The sequence below is a fragment of the Colletotrichum acutatum genome (genome assembly GCF_030867785.1).
Source record: "Colletotrichum acutatum strain CBS 112980 chromosome Unknown BDZ83scaffold_189, whole genome shotgun sequence".
In the NCBI taxonomy this organism is placed as follows: Eukaryota; Fungi; Ascomycota; class Sordariomycetes; order Glomerellales; family Glomerellaceae; genus Colletotrichum; species Colletotrichum acutatum.
Genome location: NW_026849183.1, coordinates 41,804 through 62,166, shown reverse-complemented (window position 1 = coordinate 62,166; position 20,363 = coordinate 41,804). Strand labels below are relative to the sequence as shown.

The 20,363-nt window shown below is 52.1% G+C and overlaps 5 protein-coding genes across 5 annotated transcripts; 2 read left to right on the top strand and 3 right to left on the bottom strand.

Moving 5' to 3' along the window:
- Positions 1–3,755: 3,755 nt before the first annotated feature.
- Positions 3,756–5,607, bottom strand: BDZ83DRAFT_592362 (amino acid permease; the record flags this gene model as incomplete). Its single annotated transcript, XM_060506527.1, has 5 exons — positions 3,756–4,560; positions 4,632–4,800; positions 4,865–5,140; positions 5,199–5,275; positions 5,363–5,607. 5 exons carry the CDS (start codon positions 5,605–5,607, stop codon positions 3,756–3,758), a joined length of 1,572 nt encoding a protein of 523 aa, XP_060358429.1.
- A 1,275-nt stretch (positions 5,608–6,882) lies between these two features.
- On the top strand, positions 6,883–8,586 carry BDZ83DRAFT_757914 (cytochrome P450; the record flags this gene model as incomplete). The annotated part of the gene is made up of 3 exons (XM_060514962.1): positions 6,883–7,251; positions 7,328–8,204; positions 8,264–8,586. The coding sequence occupies 3 exons, from the start codon at positions 6,883–6,885 to the stop codon at positions 8,584–8,586; spliced, it is 1,569 nt and encodes a 522-aa protein (XP_060358428.1).
- Positions 8,587–8,797: 211 nt separating this feature from the next.
- On the bottom strand, positions 8,798–11,621 carry BDZ83DRAFT_684227 (fungal-specific transcription factor). The gene is made up of 5 exons (XM_060511238.1): positions 11,342–11,621; positions 11,118–11,288; positions 10,336–11,059; positions 10,030–10,281; positions 8,798–9,977 (listed from the first exon to the last, which is right to left on the bottom strand). The coding sequence occupies exons 1-5, from the start codon at positions 11,485–11,487 to the stop codon at positions 8,985–8,987; spliced, it is 2,286 nt and encodes a 761-aa protein (XP_060358427.1). The 5' UTR covers positions 11,488–11,621; the 3' UTR covers positions 8,798–8,984.
- Positions 11,622–12,624: 1,003 nt separating this feature from the next.
- On the bottom strand, positions 12,625–13,657 carry BDZ83DRAFT_797419 (uncharacterized protein; the record flags this gene model as incomplete). The annotated part of the gene is made up of 2 exons (XM_060515890.1): positions 12,893–13,657; positions 12,625–12,779 (listed from the first exon to the last, which is right to left on the bottom strand). Exons 1-2 carry the CDS (start codon positions 13,488–13,490, stop codon positions 12,625–12,627), a joined length of 753 nt encoding a protein of 250 aa, XP_060358426.1. The 5' UTR covers positions 13,491–13,657.
- Positions 13,658–17,516: 3,859 nt separating this feature from the next.
- BDZ83DRAFT_745304 (uncharacterized protein) lies at positions 17,517–19,418 on the top strand (the record flags this gene model as incomplete). Its single annotated transcript, XM_060513184.1, has 5 exons — positions 17,517–17,660; positions 17,717–17,851; positions 17,908–18,675; positions 18,736–18,823; positions 18,880–19,418. The coding sequence occupies 5 exons, from the start codon at positions 17,517–17,519 to the stop codon at positions 19,416–19,418; spliced, it is 1,674 nt and encodes a 557-aa protein (XP_060358425.1).
- Between the last annotated feature and the right edge of the window lie 945 nt (positions 19,419–20,363).

Here is a 20,363-nt window from a genome sequence, read left to right as displayed (position 1 = left end):
GTTTTATCTATGGCGATTATCGGCATATATCTTTCCTACAGTATTCCTATTGCATATATGTTGTTCGTCGGCAGGGGCAAGCTCACTCGCAAGGAGTATGGGCCTTTTAGGTTGGGCCGGTTGTAGGGCCGGTCTTGAATGCGATCAGTCTTGTTCTGGATGACTGTTGTCATCATTTTCAGCACTTTCCCTTCATCACAACCGGTCACTGCCCAAAACATAACTATTCTTACTGTTTGTCATGGCAGGCTGGTTAGTCTTCGGCCTTGCTTATTATTTCATCCGAGGCCGGCGAAGTTTGAGGTTCCAGTTGTAGTTTCGGATATCGTGAAGGAGTTCGGGATAATTGAGCGTTTCAGGTCGGTCCGAGGAGCTGTCATTTCATCATGAATTTCTGTCTTTATACGGTCAAGCTGTTCGAACCTTCTACGTTCCTCATCAAAGCATCGTCGCGAGGTTTAGCTTGGAGATCTCCATAGCGCCATACGTCCTTGACTAGCGTACATGTTGTTGTTGTTGTTGTTGTATTTAACGCCGTGGCGGCCGGGCTAGAGCCCTTACCGCAGACCTCCCGAAGGGTATATGGCGTGGAGGGCCGTGAGCCAAGGCTACCTACTCTACAGTACGTCGTCTCTTTACATCGTCCTCCAAATCATGCCTTGTGGCCACTACGCGTTCTGTCTGTCCCCGGTTCCCGCTGGTGCCCCAGTTTCATTCTTTCCCAAATCGTCCCTTGGAATCGGGAGGTTCTTTGTAGTCCGCACTCACATCTACCTAGGTGTGGATGCTGCTACCGCAGACAGATCTTCTGGAAGAAGTCCGTCACGCGGAGAAAGGCCTCGAAGCCTCGTGGGTCGGTGATTAATCTCTTGAAGTAGGCCTCGAGAGATCCCATAGGACCTATGGGCTCGGGCATACTGCGAGAGTGGAGGGTCGGCCACCGTTGCCTCCTCGCCAGCGTTAGTCGACAGTAGACCAGGTGGTCCACGTCTTTCGCCTCTCCACAAGAGCACATCATTAGAGCGTCGTCGTGGTTGAAACGTCGGTGATATTGCTCGAAGTCCCCGTGACCCGATCGTGCCGCCAGCAGGTGATGTAACGTAGCCCGCGGCAAGGCCAGTTCAGGAGGGCTGGACAGAGCTGCCTCAAGCCCCAAGTCCGCGTACCGCGGCCTTCGCTCTTTATACCACCATCTCCTGTGCTGGCTTTGTAATTTTTCCCTTGCAAGCCGCTTGATGCCCGCTAGTGTTGCCATTTGACCCATCCGCGCCGGCAGTGTCGTTCCTTCTTTGGCCAGCCGGTCCGCGGCCTCGTTTCCTTCGATGCCCTGGTGTCCCGGGGACCAGTGCGTCCGTATATCAAATATCCTGGCCGCTTCTTGGATTTCGAGGAACGCGTCTTGTGACGAGTCCGGCGCCTTGCCGCGGATGCCTTGTATAACGCTGGTGTTGTCGATACATATGTGGATTGGATGACCGCGATTGGTGAGCAGAGCCCTTCTGAGGCCGGTTCGCGCCCCTTCGACCTCGGCGTCGAACACTTCTGCTAGTCCGAGTCGGCCGCACCCTTGCGCTATGCGTTTGGAGTCTCGGTAGATGACGAAGCCGTACCCCACGGCTCCGTTCGTCGCCCTGGAGCCGTCCGAGAAGACGATCATATGGCTTTCCGGTACTGTCTTTAGCCAGCGCTCGAAAGCTTTCGCAGCCTCTTCTTTGCATTGAACTACTATCTGATCCTGTGAGCTTGGCAGGTACTGTGATTGGAGGAACGTTGGTCTTCCGCATCTTGGCAGAAGTTCAGCCGTCCGTTGTAGTCTCGTCTGTTGCTGTCCCTGCTGGGAGAGCCGCGCGACTAGCGGGTGTCGGCGATCAATCCTCTGTAGTCGGACTGCGGCCCGTAAACGGACGCCTTCTAAGGCGACTTTGGCTGACGGTAAGCCGGCGTCTCGGAGGAGGCTACTGGTTGGCGTTGTCCTCCAGACAGGTAGAGATCCGAGCCGGCTTCGAGACGCCGCGGAGACAGCACGAGTCCGCCTTTCCAAGGAAGACCCGTCAACACAGGCCAGAAGGGGCTCGTGCAGAAGATCGACAGCGTCATTACAGCGGCAGCAAGGATCGTTCTACCTGTCTGGAGGACAACGCCAACCAGTAGCCTCCTCCGAGACGCCGGCTTACCGTCAGCCAAAGTCGCCTTAGAAGGCGTCCGTTTACGGGCCGCAGTCCGACTACAGAGGATTGATCGCCGACACCCGCTAGTCGCGCGGCTCTCCCAGCAGGGACAGCAACAGACGAGACTACAACGGACGGCTGAACTTCTGCCAAGATGCGGAAGACCAACGTTCCTCCAATCACAGTACCTGCCAAGCTCACAGGATCAGATAGTAGTTCAATGCAAAGAAGAGGCTGCGAAAGCTTTCGAGCGCTGGCTAAAGACAGTACCGGAAAGCCATATGATCGTCTTCTCGGACGGCTCCAGGGCGACGAACGGAGCCGTGGGGTACGGCTTCGTCATCTACCGAGACTCCAAACGCATAGCGCAAGGGTGCGGCCGACTCGGACTAGCAGAAGTGTTCGACGCCGAGGTCGAAGGGGCGCGAACCGGCCTCAGAAGGGCTCTGCTCACCAATCGCGGTCATCCAATCCACATATGTATCGACAACACCAGCGTTATACAAGGCATCCGCGGCAAGGCGCCGGACTCGTCACAAGACGCGTTCCTCGAAATCCAAGAAGCGGCCAGGATATTTGATATACGGACGCACTGGTCCCCGGGACACCAGGGCATCGAAGGAAACGAGGCCGCGGACCGGCTGGCCAAAGAAGGAACGACACTGCCGGCGCGGATGGGTCAAATGGCAACACTAGCGGGCATCAAGCGGCTTGCAAGGGAAAAATTACAAAGCCAGCACAGGAGATGGTGGTATAAAGAGCGAAGGCCGCGGTACGCGGACTTGGGGCTTGAGGCAGCTCTGTCCAGCCCTCCTGAACTGGCCTTGCCGCGGGCTACGTTACATCACCTGCTGGCGGCACGATCGGGTCACGGGGACTTCGAGCAATATCACCGACGTTTCAACCACGACGACGCTCTAATGATGTGCTCTTGTGGAGAGGCGAAAGACGTGGACCACCTGGTCTACTGTCGACTAACGCTGGCGAGGAGGCAACGGTGGCCGACCCTCCACTCTCGCAGTATGCCCGAGCCCATAGGTCCTATGGGATCTCTCGAGGCCTACTTCAAGAGATTAATCACCGACCCACGAGGCTTCGAGGCCTTTCTCCGCGTGACGGACTTCTTCCAGAAGATCTGTCTGCGGTAGCAGCATCCACACCTAGGTAGATGTGAGTGCGGACTACAAAGAACCTCCCGATTCCAAGGGACGATTTGGGAAAGAATGAAACTGGGGCACCAGCGGGAACCGGGGACAGACAGAACGCGTAGTGGCCACAAGGCATGATTTGGAGGACGATGTAAAGAGACGACGTACTGTAGAGTAGGTAGCCTTGGCTCACGGCCCTCCACGCCATATACCCTTCGGGAGGTCTGCGGTAAGGGCTCTAGCCCGGCCGCCACGGCGTTAAATACAACAACAACAACAACAACATGTACGCTAGTCAAGGACGTATGGCGCTATGGAGATCTCCAAGCTAAACCTCGCGACGATGCTTTGATGAGGAACGTAGAAGGTTCGAACAGCTTGACCGTATAAAGACAGAAATTCATGATGAAATGACAGCTCCTCGGACCGACCTGAACGCTCAATTATCCCGAACTCCTTCCACGATATCCGAAACTACAACTGGAACCTCAAACTTCGCCCGGCCTCGGATGAAATAATAAGCAAGGCCGAAGACTAACCAGCCTGCCATGACAACAGTAGAATAGTTCATGTTTTGGGCAGTGACCGGTTGTGATGAAGGGAAAGTGCTGAAAATGATGACAACAGTCATCCAGACAAGACTGATCGCATTCAAGACCGGCCCTACAACCGGGCCCAACCTAAAAGGCCCATACTCCTTGCGAGTGAGCTTGCCCCTGCCGACGAACAACATATATGCAATAGGAATACTGTAGGAAAGATATATGCCGATAATCGCCATAGATAAAACTGCATTAAAAGCAGTAGTGTTGGCCAAGTAGAGAAAGCCGAGAAGAATCTGGGCCATAGTAACAAAGACTATTGAAGTTACTGGGACCTGAAGTTTCTTGTTGACGTAACTAAAATGCGAGTCGAATGGAACAGCTCTGTCTCTAGCGAAAGCCCAGAGCGTGCGAGACGCGGAGGTAATGCCGCCTACTGTTGCAGCGATTGCGATCAAGATCACTAGGAGCGAGAGCACTGTCGCCCCAGCCCGAGATCTGGTGACATCGAGATAAATCTGCATGAAGGGGAAGCCGGTTGGTGTAGTCAAGAGGGACTCCAGTGATCCTGTCGAGAACAGGAGGACTGTGCAGTAAATGAAGCCCATCAGGCCATTCACAGTTACGCTTCCGACCATAGCAATGGGGACATTTCGTGGGGCGTTGGGAATCTCCTCGGCCATGTGACAAGCAGCGTCGTACCTTTTGTAAATCAAGTCAGCAACCCTTTGAGGGGACCATAGATGGAAAGATAGTTTATAGAGGAAACTGACCCAAGGAAAGGATACACCGCGCTAATCAAGCCCACGAGCCACGACACACCATCATTCTCCCAGCCACTACTGTTGACAACTTCGGTGAAGACAAAAGACGCGGTATTTTTGGGAGCCATGACGCCAAGGACCACCAGTATGACTACGAAGCCCACAACGTGGAGAATGCCTTGGCATTGTCAGCGAGAGTTCGCGTAAATAGACTTTAGATTTATTCCTCTTGTCTTCCTTACCTGAGATCATGTTTGCATGGGGCAGCATCTTTGATCCCCAGATGTTGAGCGCCGCTGAGTATAGGAGCACAGCCCAGTAGAACAACATGCCCTGCCATCGTGCCGGTATGTAAGAGTCGTCGTTGATGACGATCAAGGACTGGGTCTGCAGGCCAGCTGCAAACGCCGCTGATGCACAGAAGACAATGAGACCGCCCACGGAGATCCAACCGGTCGTGAAGGCTGCGAGTGATCGGCTACGAGGGGGACACAAGGCGGCGACCCAATGATACTGACCTACAATGGAGTGATTAGCTTTGAGAAGGTAGGAGCCAGGGTTTTCAGGGAAGCTTACCTCCTGCAGTAGGATAGATTGACGCAATCTCGCCAAGAGATGATGCTATGCACACAGAGCACAGAAAGGAAAGAACACTGAGCAGATTGTCAACCCATGTTCGATGACTCGAAAGTTCTCCACTGCGTGACAGAAACAGACTCGAGTGGTTGACATCAACTTACAAGTTGTAGAATAGGCATGGCGCACCGCCATTCAGCAGTGCTTGGGCAATGACAGTGGAAAGTGCTTCCCACGTTGCCATAAGACATAGGCATAATGCCCCCAAGGTTGTCAAAGAGAATTGTCGCTTCAGCTCCTGCTGATGGCCGAGTTGCGCGAGACGTTCTTCATCGGAAAGGACTAGATAGCCGGGGATGCTATCAACTGCCTTAAGCTGGTCGTCGGTCTTTGTTTCATTCTGATCCATGATGGAGTTTCGAGCCATTCTGTCTGTGTCGCTTCTTGCTGTTGGGTGTTTCCTACCCAACTTTGTCTGCTTTCTTCTTATTTCTTTTCGAGTCCGGAACACGGAATTAGGGCACCGGGCACGGCGGACGCAGAATTTCGAAGAGAAAGGGGATGTGACAAACTGATAGTCACGCGGGTATGTCGGGGATTGGGATTACCCAGCGCGGATTATCCGAACCAGTCTGGCTTTGATGATGCGGCAGCAGCGGCACAATGCCTAGCAGAATAACTATTGCTAATGCTTTGATCTTAACAGGCTCTTGGTGTTTCTAGTTGGATGGGAATCGTGTTCAGGGCTGAGGAATTGGTGATGGTGCCTGGTGGCGGCGCTTGACCTTTCTCGTCGAGAAGCGAGATATTGAGCATGGGCGATTTCCGCATTCCGAGAGAGGGCAGTTGGGGTTTGGGGGGCACCAGATGCAACACGCCTCACAGACTCAGTAAACAACAGTGAGCAGCCCCCTCCGTGATCGACGAGAGGCAAGGTCCTGATATTGCAGAAATGTTCGACACCAACGAAGAGTAAGGTAGGTATTTGGTGATATGATTGGTCATTTGTGATGATGCCGGCCATCCTTGTACAGAGAACCACCAAATCTGCTGAACGTGTCTTTGTTCACTGCCTGACTCATGGCGAAAGATAAGGAACCGCTACGATATCTTTACTCTTACCTTTGACACGTCTTCCTGCCGTATCTAGTTGGAGTTGAGAAAATAGGGGAATCAATCCAAGCCACGTTTGGCATCCGACTTTCAAGCAAGGCAATGCTTGCTCATGTCATATTATCGGCACTGGAGAGGTCTAAAGGTCCAGGGAAAGGTTCGGGAACGAAACTGCTTGCTACTCGGAACCCCATAGCTTCCGCTCGGAACGCACCCCGCATTCTCTGCAAGCCATCCCGACGTTCCGTGCGGGGGTTATACCCTTGGCTGCATCTGCAAAGCGACCTGGGGGTGGGGAACGCGGGGAATTAGTGTACTTTGTAATAAACCAGTTCCGAGAGGTCTGTTTCCAGATGGCGGTTTGCCAGGAAGGACAGTACCGACGGGACCCGGCAGGAAAGCTTCTGATACTCAGAGAGCGGCTCTGAAGCCGGGTAAGTACGGCGAGCTGGGTCTGTCCGTATATCATGGAGGTGGTGGTTAGCTAGCGAGTTCGAGTTATGGATCAGATTTACAACACAATTCATCGTCTACAACACGTTGAAGCACAGAAACATCTCAATTCGACGCCATGGCCATCTCAACTGCCATCTTTGCTTTGAAGCAAAGAATATTCGACCATGCTCTGCAGTCGACTGCCATCTCAATTCTCCTTCTGCCCCTCATCTACGTCATTGCAAATGAATTCATCCGCTCCAAGGCCAGGATAGCGAAGCTAGACGGTCCTGGAGGGCTGCCACTCATCGGCAACTTGTGGGATATCCGGGTCAACGCGGCTGAGCAGTACCGTAAATGGGCCAAGAAGTTTGGCTCTGTCTACCAGATTCAACTGGGCAATGTTCCTGTCGTCGTCGTGAACTCTGCTTCTGCGGCCAGGGCTCTCTTCGGACAGAATGCCCAGGCACTCAGTTCTCGCCCAGAGTTTTACACTTTCCACAAGGTATGTCAGCAGATGATGACATAGCATGGTGTTTGAGTCCAATACCTTAGCAAAGAGGCTGATGGAAGGAAACTAGGTTCTCTCAGATACTGCTGGAACGACCATCGGCACATCTCCCTACAGCGACTCCCTTAAGCGTCGCCGCAAAGGTGCTGCTTCGGCCTTGAACCGACCCTCAGTAGCAACCTATGTGCCGCATCTCGACGTCGAATCGCGGGACTTCATCAAGGAACTATACGAATATGGGAAGGCTGGACAGGCTCCCGTTGACCCTATGCCGATGATCCAACGCCTGTCGCTGTCTCTTGCCCTGACCCTGAACTGGGGTACTCGCATGAGCAGCCAGAAGGATAACCTCTTCAAGGAGATCACTCACGTCGAGGAGGAAATCAGTCGCTTCCGTTCAACTACGGGCAACCTCCAAGACTACATCCCTCTCCTGCGTATCAACCCTATCAACATGCACTCCGCCAAGGCACGAGAGATGCGCAGCAGACGCGACGTCTACTTGACCGCTCTGAACAGAGGTCTGGATGAGCGCATGGCGAACGGCACTCACAAGCCTTGTATCCAGGCCAACGTCATCATGGACAAGGATGCGAAGCTGAACCAGGCGGAGCTGACCTCCATCAGCTTGACAATGCTGTCAGGAGGACTCGACACCATCACAACTCAGGTGGCTTGGTTCATCGCCATGCTTTCTCAGCGCCCAGATATTCAAGACAAGGCCGCGGCGGCGATTAGAGAATTCTACAGCGAGAAGCAACCTCTCTGCGACGCCGAGGATGACCAACAGTGCAAGTACATCGTTGCTTTGGTGCGAGAATCTCTGAGATACTACACTGTCCTTCGCCTCGCTCTTCCCCGAGCTTCGGTTCGTGATGTTCCTTACGGACAGACCGTTATCCCCAAAGGATCAGTCATCTTCCTCAACGCGTGGGCTTGCAACATGGGTAAGACATCTCCTTCTCCGTGAGCCTTATTTCTCAAGGACTTCAATAACACCCCACAGACCCTGAAGTATGGACTGACCCCGAGGTCTTCCGCCCCGAGCGGTGGTTCGAGCAACCCGACGCGCCGTTGTTCACATACGGCGTCGGCTATCGCATGTGCGCTGGCTCTTTGTTGGCCAACCGCGAGCTCTACCTCGTCTACATGAGACTTCTCAACAGCTTCAAGATTGAGAAGCATGATGATGTGGACCACCATCCCGTTTCTGGCAACGCCGATCCTACTTCCCTTGTAGCGATGCCTAGGCCGTACAAGGCGAGATTTGTGCCTCGCGATACTAGCACGTTGAGTAATGTGCTAAAGGCAACCGAAGAGAAGGCGTAATGGATTTTTTGTTGGAGAGCTGATGGGCAATAGTGTATGTGAAAGTTCTGTAAGCGAAAGAGAGGAGAGGGGGCAGGGAGGAGATGAGCTTGGCAGGAAGTTTCGAGTTAGATAGGGGATGAATACCAAATGCAAGACTTAGTTCAAATGAAGATATCATTTCACACTCTCAGTAACCACGATAAGACCGAAGAGTTACTTCACTCAATTAGGACGTTCAATCATACACACTAAGATCTTGAAATGCTAAGGCTCAATGCTTCCGTTCCCCGCAGCCCTGCTCACTGATAATGCAATTTCGCGACCCATCTCTGCCAGAGGCTGCGACGAGTAGCCGTGATTTTCCATTCACCAAGACTTGTGCTGAAAAAGTCCTTGGTCGATTCCATAAAAGTAGTCTAAATCAAACCCCAAAAGTGACGCGAAATCTCCTCCTCTCCAGATAATGGTGGCTGCTGCTCGTCACCTCCCACGCATTCCTGCATCCCATTTGCCCATATATCTTCAGTCTGCCCAAAAGCGTCGAAGAGGAACATCAAGTCGTTGCTGAGAGCAAATGCATCTGGGGCTCCAGCACCGAACTCTGCACTCATACCCATGGGTTGTGCTGATGGCATAGTCGCAAAGTCCGAGCCCAACCCCACAGCCGACGTGGGATTTTCTTCTTCAAGCACCGTGTCCATGGGGTGGGAAGAACTGGGGATGATGTTCAAAGATTGTTGCTCGCCTGGATCAGCACGTCGACCACCAGCATTTTCATCACCGCGGAGCCCGATGCGATGCGCCAGGGGCAAGAGACCCCGTATGCTCTTCCACAGCCTGCGGCTGGCTGTGCCCTGGCGAGAGAAGCACTTGACGAGCTCGACCGCGGCGAGGAAGCTGTCTCTGCATGGCTCGGCAAAGATCCTAGTGCCATGGCAGACAGCGAGAAAGATGACCGCCAAAGAACTCAACAGAAAATAGTTGAACGCGCTCTGCTGCCGTTCGTATATATCGCTCGTTTCGCTCAGATGAACCAAGACGGATATGCTATCGATGGCAATATCCACGACAAGACGGGCCTTCTCGACATCAGCTTCGATGCTTGCGGAGCTAATGACATGATGTCGATGTATCAGAGTTCTTATGTGGTTGCCCCGTAAGTACAGGAGGGCTCGCAGCCGGCGGATGGAGCGGGGCTGAGCTGTCGGTATACTACCCTGTTGCGGATGGCGTAGTTGAAGATCAGGGGGTATTGAGTTGAGCCAAGTTTGCGCTGTGAAGTCAAGGAATGCAACCGTGTCTTTTGGGATAGACTGAGATGGTGCGCTAAATGGTGGTAAAGCGTCCCATGCCTTGGAGCATAAACGTCCGTAACCTATCAAACAACGAAGGTACTGGAAATCTTCAGACTGAGACTAAGGTTAGTCAAGACACTTTCTGTGTACAGGTAGAAAGACTCACTGGCTCAGGCAAGTTTGGATCGATATCTCGGTCAAAGAGGGCAAAGGATAGACTGGTTCCGAAACTCCAGCGACGATCCAATACGTAAACGCACCAGAACACCCGCACTGCTAGACTCCGCGTCTTGGGGTCTGGGAAATTGTCTGTGAGACTTAGGTTCTGGTGCAAGCCCATCTCTAAAGACGCTCGCGCTGCAATGCCGATGTTTCTCCATGCGAGTAGCTCTTCATCTGAGAAAAAGTAGTAAATACTCTTTTATCATGTCAGCCACTTCTGCTATCAGGTTAACGAGTCTGTCGTACTCACAATCATAGCCATTATTTGAATGACTTTGAGATCAGCCTCCGCATCGAGAGTAAGCTGGTAGATCAGGTGTTTGACAGGTTCAACTAGCTTGCTGCTTGATTGGTTCTTTCCGTGTGCCTCTACCACCATGCTTATGGCGATAGCTACTTTTGCGAGAATAACATCTTTGATGTCTACACCTGCGCTCGATGTGGCACCAGGTACCACGAAATCCGTATTGGCTTCCACGTACGCACGAATATCTGCTGCTTTCGAAATCATCTCACGGGTGTCGATAAAGGGGTAGACGATCTCAACCTCTTCCTCAAAAACTTCAAGAAGCCTCACGAATTCTTCAAGCGGCAGAGTGAGAAGAATTTCTGTTCCAGGTGCCCACTGTGGGGGTTCAGACTGCTCGGGGGTTGGGTATCGGGTCGGCGCAAGAGACTCGCTGACCGCTGCCGTGACCGGGTCCTGAGCTGAGATCCCCATCCTCGTTAATGACGTTTCGGCAACCTTGAGACTGAACGCTGATCTGGTGGGTCCCACAAATTGTGGTTGCTTCGGTTCTTGTTCTCCCTGGACAGAAGAGTTGTCGTGAAGAGACATCTGTTGCTGGGATCCTGGAGAAGCTGACATTCCCTGACGGCTCTTATCCGAGGCCAGCTTTCCTACGGTATTTGCGAGAGTAGCCACCTGCTCTCTGAGCATGGAAAGCTCGCTCCGGAGATCAGTACTTGGCTGACTATTGATACAAATTAGCATTATGAACAAAGCTGACTTGGACGAAGGGATTCGCTGACCTATTTTGCCTCGATTTCCTCCTACTTCTAACCCTTTCCCTTACACCAGTCCCGCCTTCTTGTGAAGGGGGCGGGCCGAATGTGCATGGAACGCCGCCTGACATGCATCTCTGGCATTCTTCCGCATTTTCCAATCTAATGCACTTGAGCTTCCGCTTCTTGCATTCGGTGCTATGACACAGTCAGATTCCCAATTCCAGTCTATGAGATTCAGATTTACGTACCAAGCGGCAGCTGCATATTTGGCACGCTTAGACCTCGTCGGATGCGTCGAGCCAGCCACCGACCTTCTGCGCGCCCCCGATGTTGTCGTAGGAGACTGAGCTTCTTCGTTGCCTGACAGTTCAAAGTCCTCGTCTTCTCCCATCATCGTGAAGGGTTCTCTTGGATCGCAAAATGCGTCGCGGAAACAAGTGAATATCTGGCCAGGAAGTTGGCCACCGTTAGAGTTCGCGGGAGTTGCGCTGCACCGTGACTCGACAGGCTGGGGGAAGAGTGGGGGTTAAGTACGAAGTCTGCTACCCCCGAATACCGACTGGGATCCGGGCTCCGGCACATTTCCCCGCATGTGCTACCCGCACCCGCCTTGCTTCGTGGGGTTTGGTGAGCCACCAATATCGCAGCAATTACTCAGTGGCATTCTGCGTCTTTGTTGAGCGCAACTCCAGAGACTTTGGGGGCTTACAATGGGATAATGCGATTCAATTAGCACAATTGACATTACCCGTATGGATTAGACAGACAATTTGGATTTGAAGGGGTCACAGCTACCTAATACCAATTTTACACACCACACTATGTTGATGCAACCTCAATTACTCATTAAGTTGCCCACGGAACGGTTCCGAAGCCGTAAGCTACAGATTAGCATAAGGTACGCTTCCGTTTCTTCACAATGCAGCACTTTTCGCAGCTTCAAGACCACAAATTATAATTTGAAAATCATTCAATCACCGGTACTCAACTATGATCAGATAAATCTTGCCTACTCAGATTTCTGCGAGAATTGAAAAAGAAAACTCCATGAATCTTCAACCTCGTCGCCAGATCAAGTTCAGATGTAAAGGGCCAATTCCACCGTCACTGGACCAACGATCACGAATAAAACCTCCACGGCCACCTCTACAAAAGAATAAGTCATTTGCAGCGCTACGCATACGTATTCACGCTAATGATCGGCATGAATGAGAAGATGGTCAAAGGATAGGCTTGCTTCCGAACTGCGTGACGTTAGGTAGCATTATCTCAAGTAGAATAAGTTGTGACAGAACACGGAAGTATCGGACGTCACACAATGAGTGAAGAAAAGAAGCTATGCAATTGAGGAGCAGCCTCGACATAGCTGCCTTGAATTAGGCTAACTTGAGAGTTATAGAATCAAAGATAACCACATCTCCAGTGTAGAGCCTGTAACTTGTGCAATATCGTCCAATGACCACGGTACATGTCCTCAATAACCCTACTCAAGGACGAACCGATCTAGGGCTGCCGAGTGTTTGCGTCTGTCTCAGGGGTCAGGTCCCCTCGTGATGCTGTACTTCTCGTCGTATATTTTGCGTTGCTCAAGTTCAGCCACCGTGAGTAGATTATTGCCTTTTCCACCGTTGAAAGTGTACAGAAGACAGCCCACTTGCGTTGCGCCGCCGACGCCACCGTTGTTGCCTAGAAATTGCCAGATTAGCTTAGTGCTGAGTTTTATGACATTGTGTTCTACCCTTGCTCGTTGACTCAAGAAGGTGGGGAATTCAATAACTTCAGGACCAAAAACAACTAACACTTCTTGAAATTTTCGTTCATAATGGATGCACAAGACGGCTTTCCGTCCTTGCTAAGCAGCGGATCATCGACTCTCTGCGCTCCGAATGCGGTTCTGCAGCCAGCTACCCACTGGACGTAAAAGTCGTAGTTAATTTTCCAGTTGTCCTTCCATCTGTAGCGCGACCTGAAGACAGTCGGGTAATGGTTCTCCGCCGGGTCATGGTAAGTCGTGAATATTCGCTTGCCTTGGTCGCTGGCACAGAAACTCAACGAAGCTTCCCATTGCATGCTGGGGTTGATGTCAGCGTGGCCTGGGAAGTCGGCCTCGTTGTGGCATTGGACATCGTGGGCTGCCCAGGGTTGTTTCTCTCTTCCTTGCTCGTCGAGAGATCTCGGATTAATGGTCGTATCAATTGGAACTGCGTGGCTTGTGACTAGGCGCGCGGCCAGGGCACACATGATCAGGGAGAGAGGAGAGCCGTACATTGCGATATTACGTGCAAAAGAGCGATCCGATTCGAGAGATTGGACTATGGAAGAGAAGGTGTTCTCGATGAGACTAAGATTGGGGTGAATGTATCGTCGGTCTTGTTTATATGTCTTCCGTTTGTCCATCTAGATGGTTGGCTCAGTGGTAATACGGGAAGATGATACAAAGGACCATTGGGGCCAGGCCACTCTGTTGCCAGTGTCATTCAGAAGTCGTTTGCGAGGAAGCCACGGCGAGGTCGGTGCTCACGATCATTCAATGGCAGCTCAATACAAAGAGCTCAATTGGTCGCATCAGCCGGTTTTGGTACTTCAAGACCGAAAGCTCCCATTTTCTTCGCTCCCTTGAATCTTAGCCGGCGTACTGGATCTCGTGTAGGGCAAGCATGCATGGAATGGTCACACTCGGGACGTTCAAGTGTGACCTCAACCACAAGTTTGAGAAGTAACAAAATGCACTCATTTTTCGAATACGAGATCGAGGTGTGTTTGCAGTGCTGTGATAGCTCCGCCAGAATGGGATATTCTATCTCAACTTCCTGCCACAAGTACGAAGGAAGGATACGACAGTCTGCATCGCAAGCAACCATTTGTGTGCCTTTGAAGACTTGAATGCAATTGCGAATCCAATGGCGTCTTTTGCGGTCAAGGAGGTCTTTGTTACAATCCACCTATGATAGGTACATAAGGGATTATCTGTTGCGATGAAGGGATGTGTAAGCATCACCAAACCGACATTTACTCGATCGCCATGCTCTACAATGCAAATAGCAACGTATGGCTGCATAGATAGCAAACCTCGCAACGGCTATCAAATAGCAATAGTGGTTTTTTTTTTTTTTTTTTTTTTTGCAAATTCTCAGCGGTATGAATTTGAATTTGAATCCAGGCCATAGCTCTTATACCCAACCACACGCGGTCAAATCTACGTTCAAAGTCTCCATTATCAGCCCCTGCCAAGGGACTGCCTCGCAGCAGGCCGATCGATCGTCTCTTCTTTGGTCCCATAGGTCCACCATCTGCTTCCAGATCTAAGAGCCGTGGTCTAGGCAGAATGCTGCAGTTACATCAGCCCGATGAGGAGAATGGAGCTGAAGCGACGGAAGCCGCCCGGAACGACGCGACGGTCATGCTGTTTCCGTCCCGCATGTCCATGCGTCCATAGACTGACCATGTGCAGCCACGCGAGATGCACAGTTGCATGGATGCCACAGAATGAACAGGCATCTAGTGCAAATCAATCCGTGCTGCCGATCAGAAGAGGAAGCTAGCTGCAAAGACCGACAGGTACAGAGCGGTTCAAGTCAGGAAGGCTTGGATGTAGAATAAGAAACTCGCCAAGTACTACTCTCTGATGTCTACTATACACAAGTACGAGTACGCGAACTGGCCGAGTAATTCTAAGTCCTGTATGAAGAGTGAAATCTCTTGAATCTCTCGAGTTTCAATACGACCTTTTTGCACAAGAAATTTTGGGAAACGCAGACTGATCACATCTTGCCGTCCTCGTCTATCGTCATCGCCCAGCTTTCTTCGTCTAGTCAACGCGTGGGCCGGTGGGAGAATTGCTGATTTGGAGAGCTACCAGACTCTTGGCTTTGATCGGGTATTCTGCCCACCTCGGCTTGCTCGACTGTGTGAAGACGGCGAGCACTAACGTCAACTTCGGGAGGTTGTATTTCCTCGGTGTTGGCTGGCTCAAGAGGACTCCAACAGCAGACCCGAGAGAGAGGAACCCGGATGGACCAACGCAACAATTGGAGACTAAAGTCTTGGCTGATAGGGTATGATTGTGAATACGAAAGGACTTTCAGATATAACTCGAGAGTCATGGATGTTGGATGACTTGTGGAGGTGTAGGCCTGGTGATGTTGGCCCAAAGTAATGGTTCTGGTCTCCTGCCATTTCAAGTCTAGCGAGGCTTGGACAGTTAAAGCGGGGGAGATAGTGAGGATGTCGGGTCAGTCAAAACGAACTGAGCGAGAAATCGCGCCTTTGAGCTGCAGAGAAGCAGTTTAATTGAAGTAACCGGGACAGCAACAGTAGTGGTATTCGATTGCGCGGGGATTATGGAGTACCTAATCAAGATTCAAATTTGTAGCAATCATTGTCTGACCCTTTCTGACAGCTTGTTTGACTGTCTTGTAGGTGTTCTTAGTCAGACCAGTGGGTTGAGTCTTCCTCGTCTGTGCACTCCAGCTGTCAATCCAGCCATTCTTATTCAGACTCTGTCAATTTAACTCAATGCTCGCTGCCCTCGTTCCCAGCCCGTCAACCCATGCAGCCGCTAAGCGGGTAAACATTGCATTGCTGACCCGATTCCGAGTAAGAATATGGCAGTCATTGATGGAGGTGAGGCAAAAGAGCCGATGGGAGCCAATTCGGAGTGGAGATTTGGGGCACCTTTCACACTGGGGCTTGATACGACCCCTGTTGACTTTGCAGATGCAGTCGCCAGGAGGTACCTGAAGGGGAAATAAACTCTTTTAACTTTTAGATAGAGTTCGGGTGTTGTCGCTTATTCCCACCGACCTTCTATCCGTAGACGGCAGTCGACGATCAAAGAAAGTCAATACCTCTGACTAACACTTTGGCGCACTTCCTGGTAATCTCCTACACGCTGTGGCCTAGACATCTTGTCTTGAAAGCCGTCTGGTGGCAGGGGAATCTTCGCGCCCCCATGCCAGGAAAAGCAACGCCGTCGACAGCTAGCTCTGGCCTTCCATCGTATTCGACTACTTTGCTGGACAAGGCAGCCTGGGAGTCAAGACGGACCGGCCGCTTGTTTGCTTGGCAGGTGCCTATCAGCATGTCTCTATCTAACCAATAGGTGCTGAAGTCCTGCTTAATTCAGGTACTTGGTCCACTCCAGTCAGTCTTGGCACCGATGCATCGCGCACCAAAAGGACTTTTGCTGTCGCGAGCCTCATCACCGCTTTCAATCTTGTGCCGACCTGCGCTCCGTGAGGGGAGAGTCTTGGGATGCCTCGGCCACCCAGGAGATCCACGTGGGAGTTGTCGTCATGGGCTTGATGAGGTGAGGTTGCATGCAGTTGAGAGCTGCTTGGGCCCCCAGGCCCAACTCATCCGTAGATCCGGAGAGGAAGCTCAATGTTGGTCGCATCGGAACAGTCAGTCATGACAGCAGCAATTCAAGCTGAGTTTTATTGCGCTCAATCCTTCTTTGCGCCTATAACAACCACTCGCAAGACTAACATGCGTGGAGATGGAAAGAACCCTATCTCCGGATGACCAACGGATAACTTGCGACATTGATCACGCGAACAAGTGATTGCATACCTCGTATACGGATATGCTGCTATCTTCGAGAAGACACCAAGAGGGAGCAAAACGAAGCGGCCCAAGGAAAAAGAGGCCATCCCGGAGAAGTGGACTTCCAAGTCCCGCTATTCCTGCGCCGTGGCTGCGAAGCTTCCCCGGACCGTTGTCCGCCAAGGCCATACTAATCCCGGGACCTGCCCTTTCGGGATCCCCGCCAAGAGCCTCCAAGAACACTCAAGCGGGTGGCCAATTGAGCAGAACTGTCGCCCGGAATTACTCGTTAATTATCGCTCACTGCTACGTCTATGGATAGTTGGGTACCTCACTTGTACGGAGTACTCCTCACTATGTGATGTTACCCTGCCGCCGTTTGTGACTGGCCGGCAACAGTTGCTGTTGTTTGCACCGCCCGCTTGTCTTGCATCCGGCAACATGGCCTAGTACATGTTGCGGTGCAGTGAGCCTGGCATGTCTTAGTCGCATCCGACTTTTCCATGGTTGCAATTCCACGAGGAACATTTGCTGAACCAACTCTCGTCCCCCTGGTAGCGCCGAGACAATGCCCAGATCGATGGACTCCAGCAGTCCCAGGCGCGAGCAGGCATCCCGACATGACTGCATATCGAGCTTCCATGACAGGAAGCAATGACTAGCAGACACGGTTGGGACTTTGGTTGCTATGGTCCGTCCATACTAATCTGACCCGGTCAGGATATAAATCCAGAACCATGCCCACCTCTCATCAAACAGTTTGTCTTGATCTCCAAGGGAATCCAGCCTCCAATCCACCTCCCTCGCTCATCTCAGTCCAATCCTCCCTTTCAAATACGCAAAACACGCTCAGAGTGTTTGCATTGGACATCACGCACCATGGTTCGCGCTTCATCCTACCTCGGCTCCCTTGCCGTCCTCGCCGCTTCGGCGATGGCCAAGGAGATCCAGATGAACGACGCCATCTCGGCTGAGTTCTACGACTCTGGCAAGGTCCACGAACAGGTCATTGCTGCTAAGAAGGTAAGCTCAAAACTCCACTGATTACTCTAGGAACATGGACTGACGAAAAACACCAGGCCGAGTTCGCCCGCCAGAAAGAAGCTGGTGCCTACAACAGTGAGGTCTGGCCCGAGCTGGGTTACACCCCCTGTGTAAACGGTTGGGCCGAGGCCGTCGTTGGAGACAGGAACAACACCTTCAGGTGCCACAACGTAAGTTCCCACCAGAAACATGGCTCTTGCCGAGACACTCGAGTAACACACTCTAGGCCGACTTGTACTCCTTTGTCAGCCACGCTGCTCTTGGTGGACCCCTTGCTGAGGGTTCTTCCTCGTGGGGATGGACCAACGACGATGGTCGTGAGTTCGTCGCCATCGGCCAGTACGAGGGCACCGCTTTCGCCGAGATTCTCTCGGACGGCAAGCTCGTCTACCTCGGCCGCCTGCCCCAGTACTCGGCACCCTCTGAGTGGCGCGAGATCCGCTCCTACAAGCACTACATGGTCATCGGCTCCGAGGCAGTCGGCCACGGCATCCAGATCTTCGACATGAAGAAGCTCTTGGACATTGACCCCGCCAGCCCCGTCGTCTTCGACGCCAAGGCCGACTTAACCGGCCACTTCAACGCCCTCCTGCCTCTGGGCCGTGCTCACAACGTCGTCATCAACGAGGAGCTCAACTACGGTGTCGCCGTTGGTGCCGCGCCCCGTACCGACCCTCTTTGCGCCGCTGGTCTGAACTTCTTCGACCTGACGGACCCCTCCAACCCCGTCTCTCTGGGTTGTGCCAAGGACGATGGATACGTCCACGACGCTCAGTGCTTGGTCTACCGTGGACCCGACAAGCGCTACCAGGGCCGTGACATCTGCTACGGCTACAACGAGGATACTCTCACCATCTACGACGTTACCGATAAGGCCAACGTCACTAACATCATCTCCCGTATCTCGTATGAGGGTGCTTCCTACACTCACCAGGGTTGGGTTCTTGATGTGAACAACCAAGAGTTCCTTGTCCTCGATGACGAGCTTGATGAGGTATGTTGAATCACATTATGTGCACTAAGTTTTTTGCACAAGCTAATCTTGATACTACAGGTTCGCGGCAACGGCCCTGGCGGAGATGGGTACCCCGTCACTTTCATCTGGGACATCAGAGACCTCGAGAACCCCAAGCAGACCGGAGGTGCGTAATCAAAAACAGCCCATTCAAGACAAAACGGGAAACTAATAATATTACAGAGTTCAAGCACCCTACCAAGGCCATCGACCACAACCAGTACGTCATCGACAACTACATCTACCAATCCCACTACGGCGCCGGCCTCCGCGTCCTCGACGGCACCTCCATTCCCACCGACCCCACCGGTGCCGGCGTCTGCGAGGCCGCCTACTTCGACATCTACCCCGAGGACGACGACTTCGAGGGCGGCGGCTACGTCGGCTTCGTCGGCACCTGGTCCTCGTACGCCTACTTCCCCTCAGGCTACATCTTCATCAACACCATCGAGCGCGGTGCCTTCGTCGTCAAGTTGACCGGCAAGGACTGCCCCAAGGCCCCCGTCTGCAACGCCGACAACTGCCTGCGGTCCTTCCGCGCCACTTCCGTCCCTGGCCGTCTTGAGGAGTCGCAGGCTTTCTGCAAGTCATTCTTGAGCAAGCCTGTCAAGGATGCTAGCGTTCTTCCCGCGCACGCTGTGCAGAACTGCGCCAAGGAGGATAAGGTTGCTCAGGCTAGCAGTGCTTGCGCCTGCTTGCCCGCTGCCACCCCTGCTCCTTAAGCTGAATAATGAGAGGGAGGAGAGACGTGAAAACGTTGGATGATAATGCGTGATGCGACGTAAATAATTCTTAGTACCTAGTTTACCTTCTCAGTTAGTTGCCCACGATACGTGGTTTCTGAGAATTTGTTAGCAACAATTGATGAATACATTCAACTCCAAATAAAACTGAAGTATACATGCCGTGAGTGAGATTGCGGACCACGACGCAAAGCTTCTTTGCGCGTCCAAATGTTGCAGATGAATGATCAACTCGACGCAGTCATCTCGGTGCTGCTCCGGGGATCATCTTACAAAATGTCTCTAGAAGTGATCGTCAACTAAGGCCATATTCATCAGGGCGAAGAGCCCGCCATTCCTGTCCCGAAACCATGCACCGGGTTCGTGGAGTCTTACAGTAAAAGTCACAACCCATAACTTTCACTCAACCTTCAAATTTCATATCTTCATAACTTTTCTGGCTACTTACCCTCAACATGTCCTCCGTCCCCCTAGCCTGCTGTATCATTACATGTACTAAGACCGCCTACTTCCCTACACATGTAACAGAGAGGGCGGCGAGTTGAACGTGCAACGGTGTCAGTCTATAGAAACAGAACCGGCAGCTACTACGTTGTCAAAGCCAAGAACCAGACGCAAGATGACGCTGGTGTGCTTCTCTGCGTTACAAACCGCTTCTATTCAGACAACTCCAATACAGACTTTATCGGAAACTTAGCAGGTGTAAAGAACGATCATATTCAGTGCGCATGCTCCAATCAATGTGACTGAATGCACTGAATCTAAGCAGCGGCACGCCCAATTACTAAACCACTTCTTGATGAAGGTTGACAGCTACTTGCCATACTGTCAGCAGAGCAGATCTGGAAAAGGCCGCTACTTTCTTCTTCATTACGAATTCGACAAGATCTCCCTGGTAATTCAGTTAGACTTCTGATTTTTAGA

Excerpts from the sequence above, each read along its gene's own strand:
- BDZ83DRAFT_684227 (XM_060511238.1), bottom strand. The coding sequence starts at position 11,487 with ATGATGGGAGAAGACGAGGACTTTGAACTGTCAGGCAACGAAGAAGCT. Across the intron at positions 11,289-11,341 it reads AAATATGCAGCTGCCGCTTG|CACCGAATGCAAGAAGCGGA; the intron begins GTACGTAAATCT and ends ACTGTGTCATAG. Across the intron at positions 11,060-11,117 it reads AGGAAATCGAGGCAAAATAG|TCAGCCAAGTACTGATCTCC; the intron begins GTCAGCGAATCC and ends TTGTATCAATAG.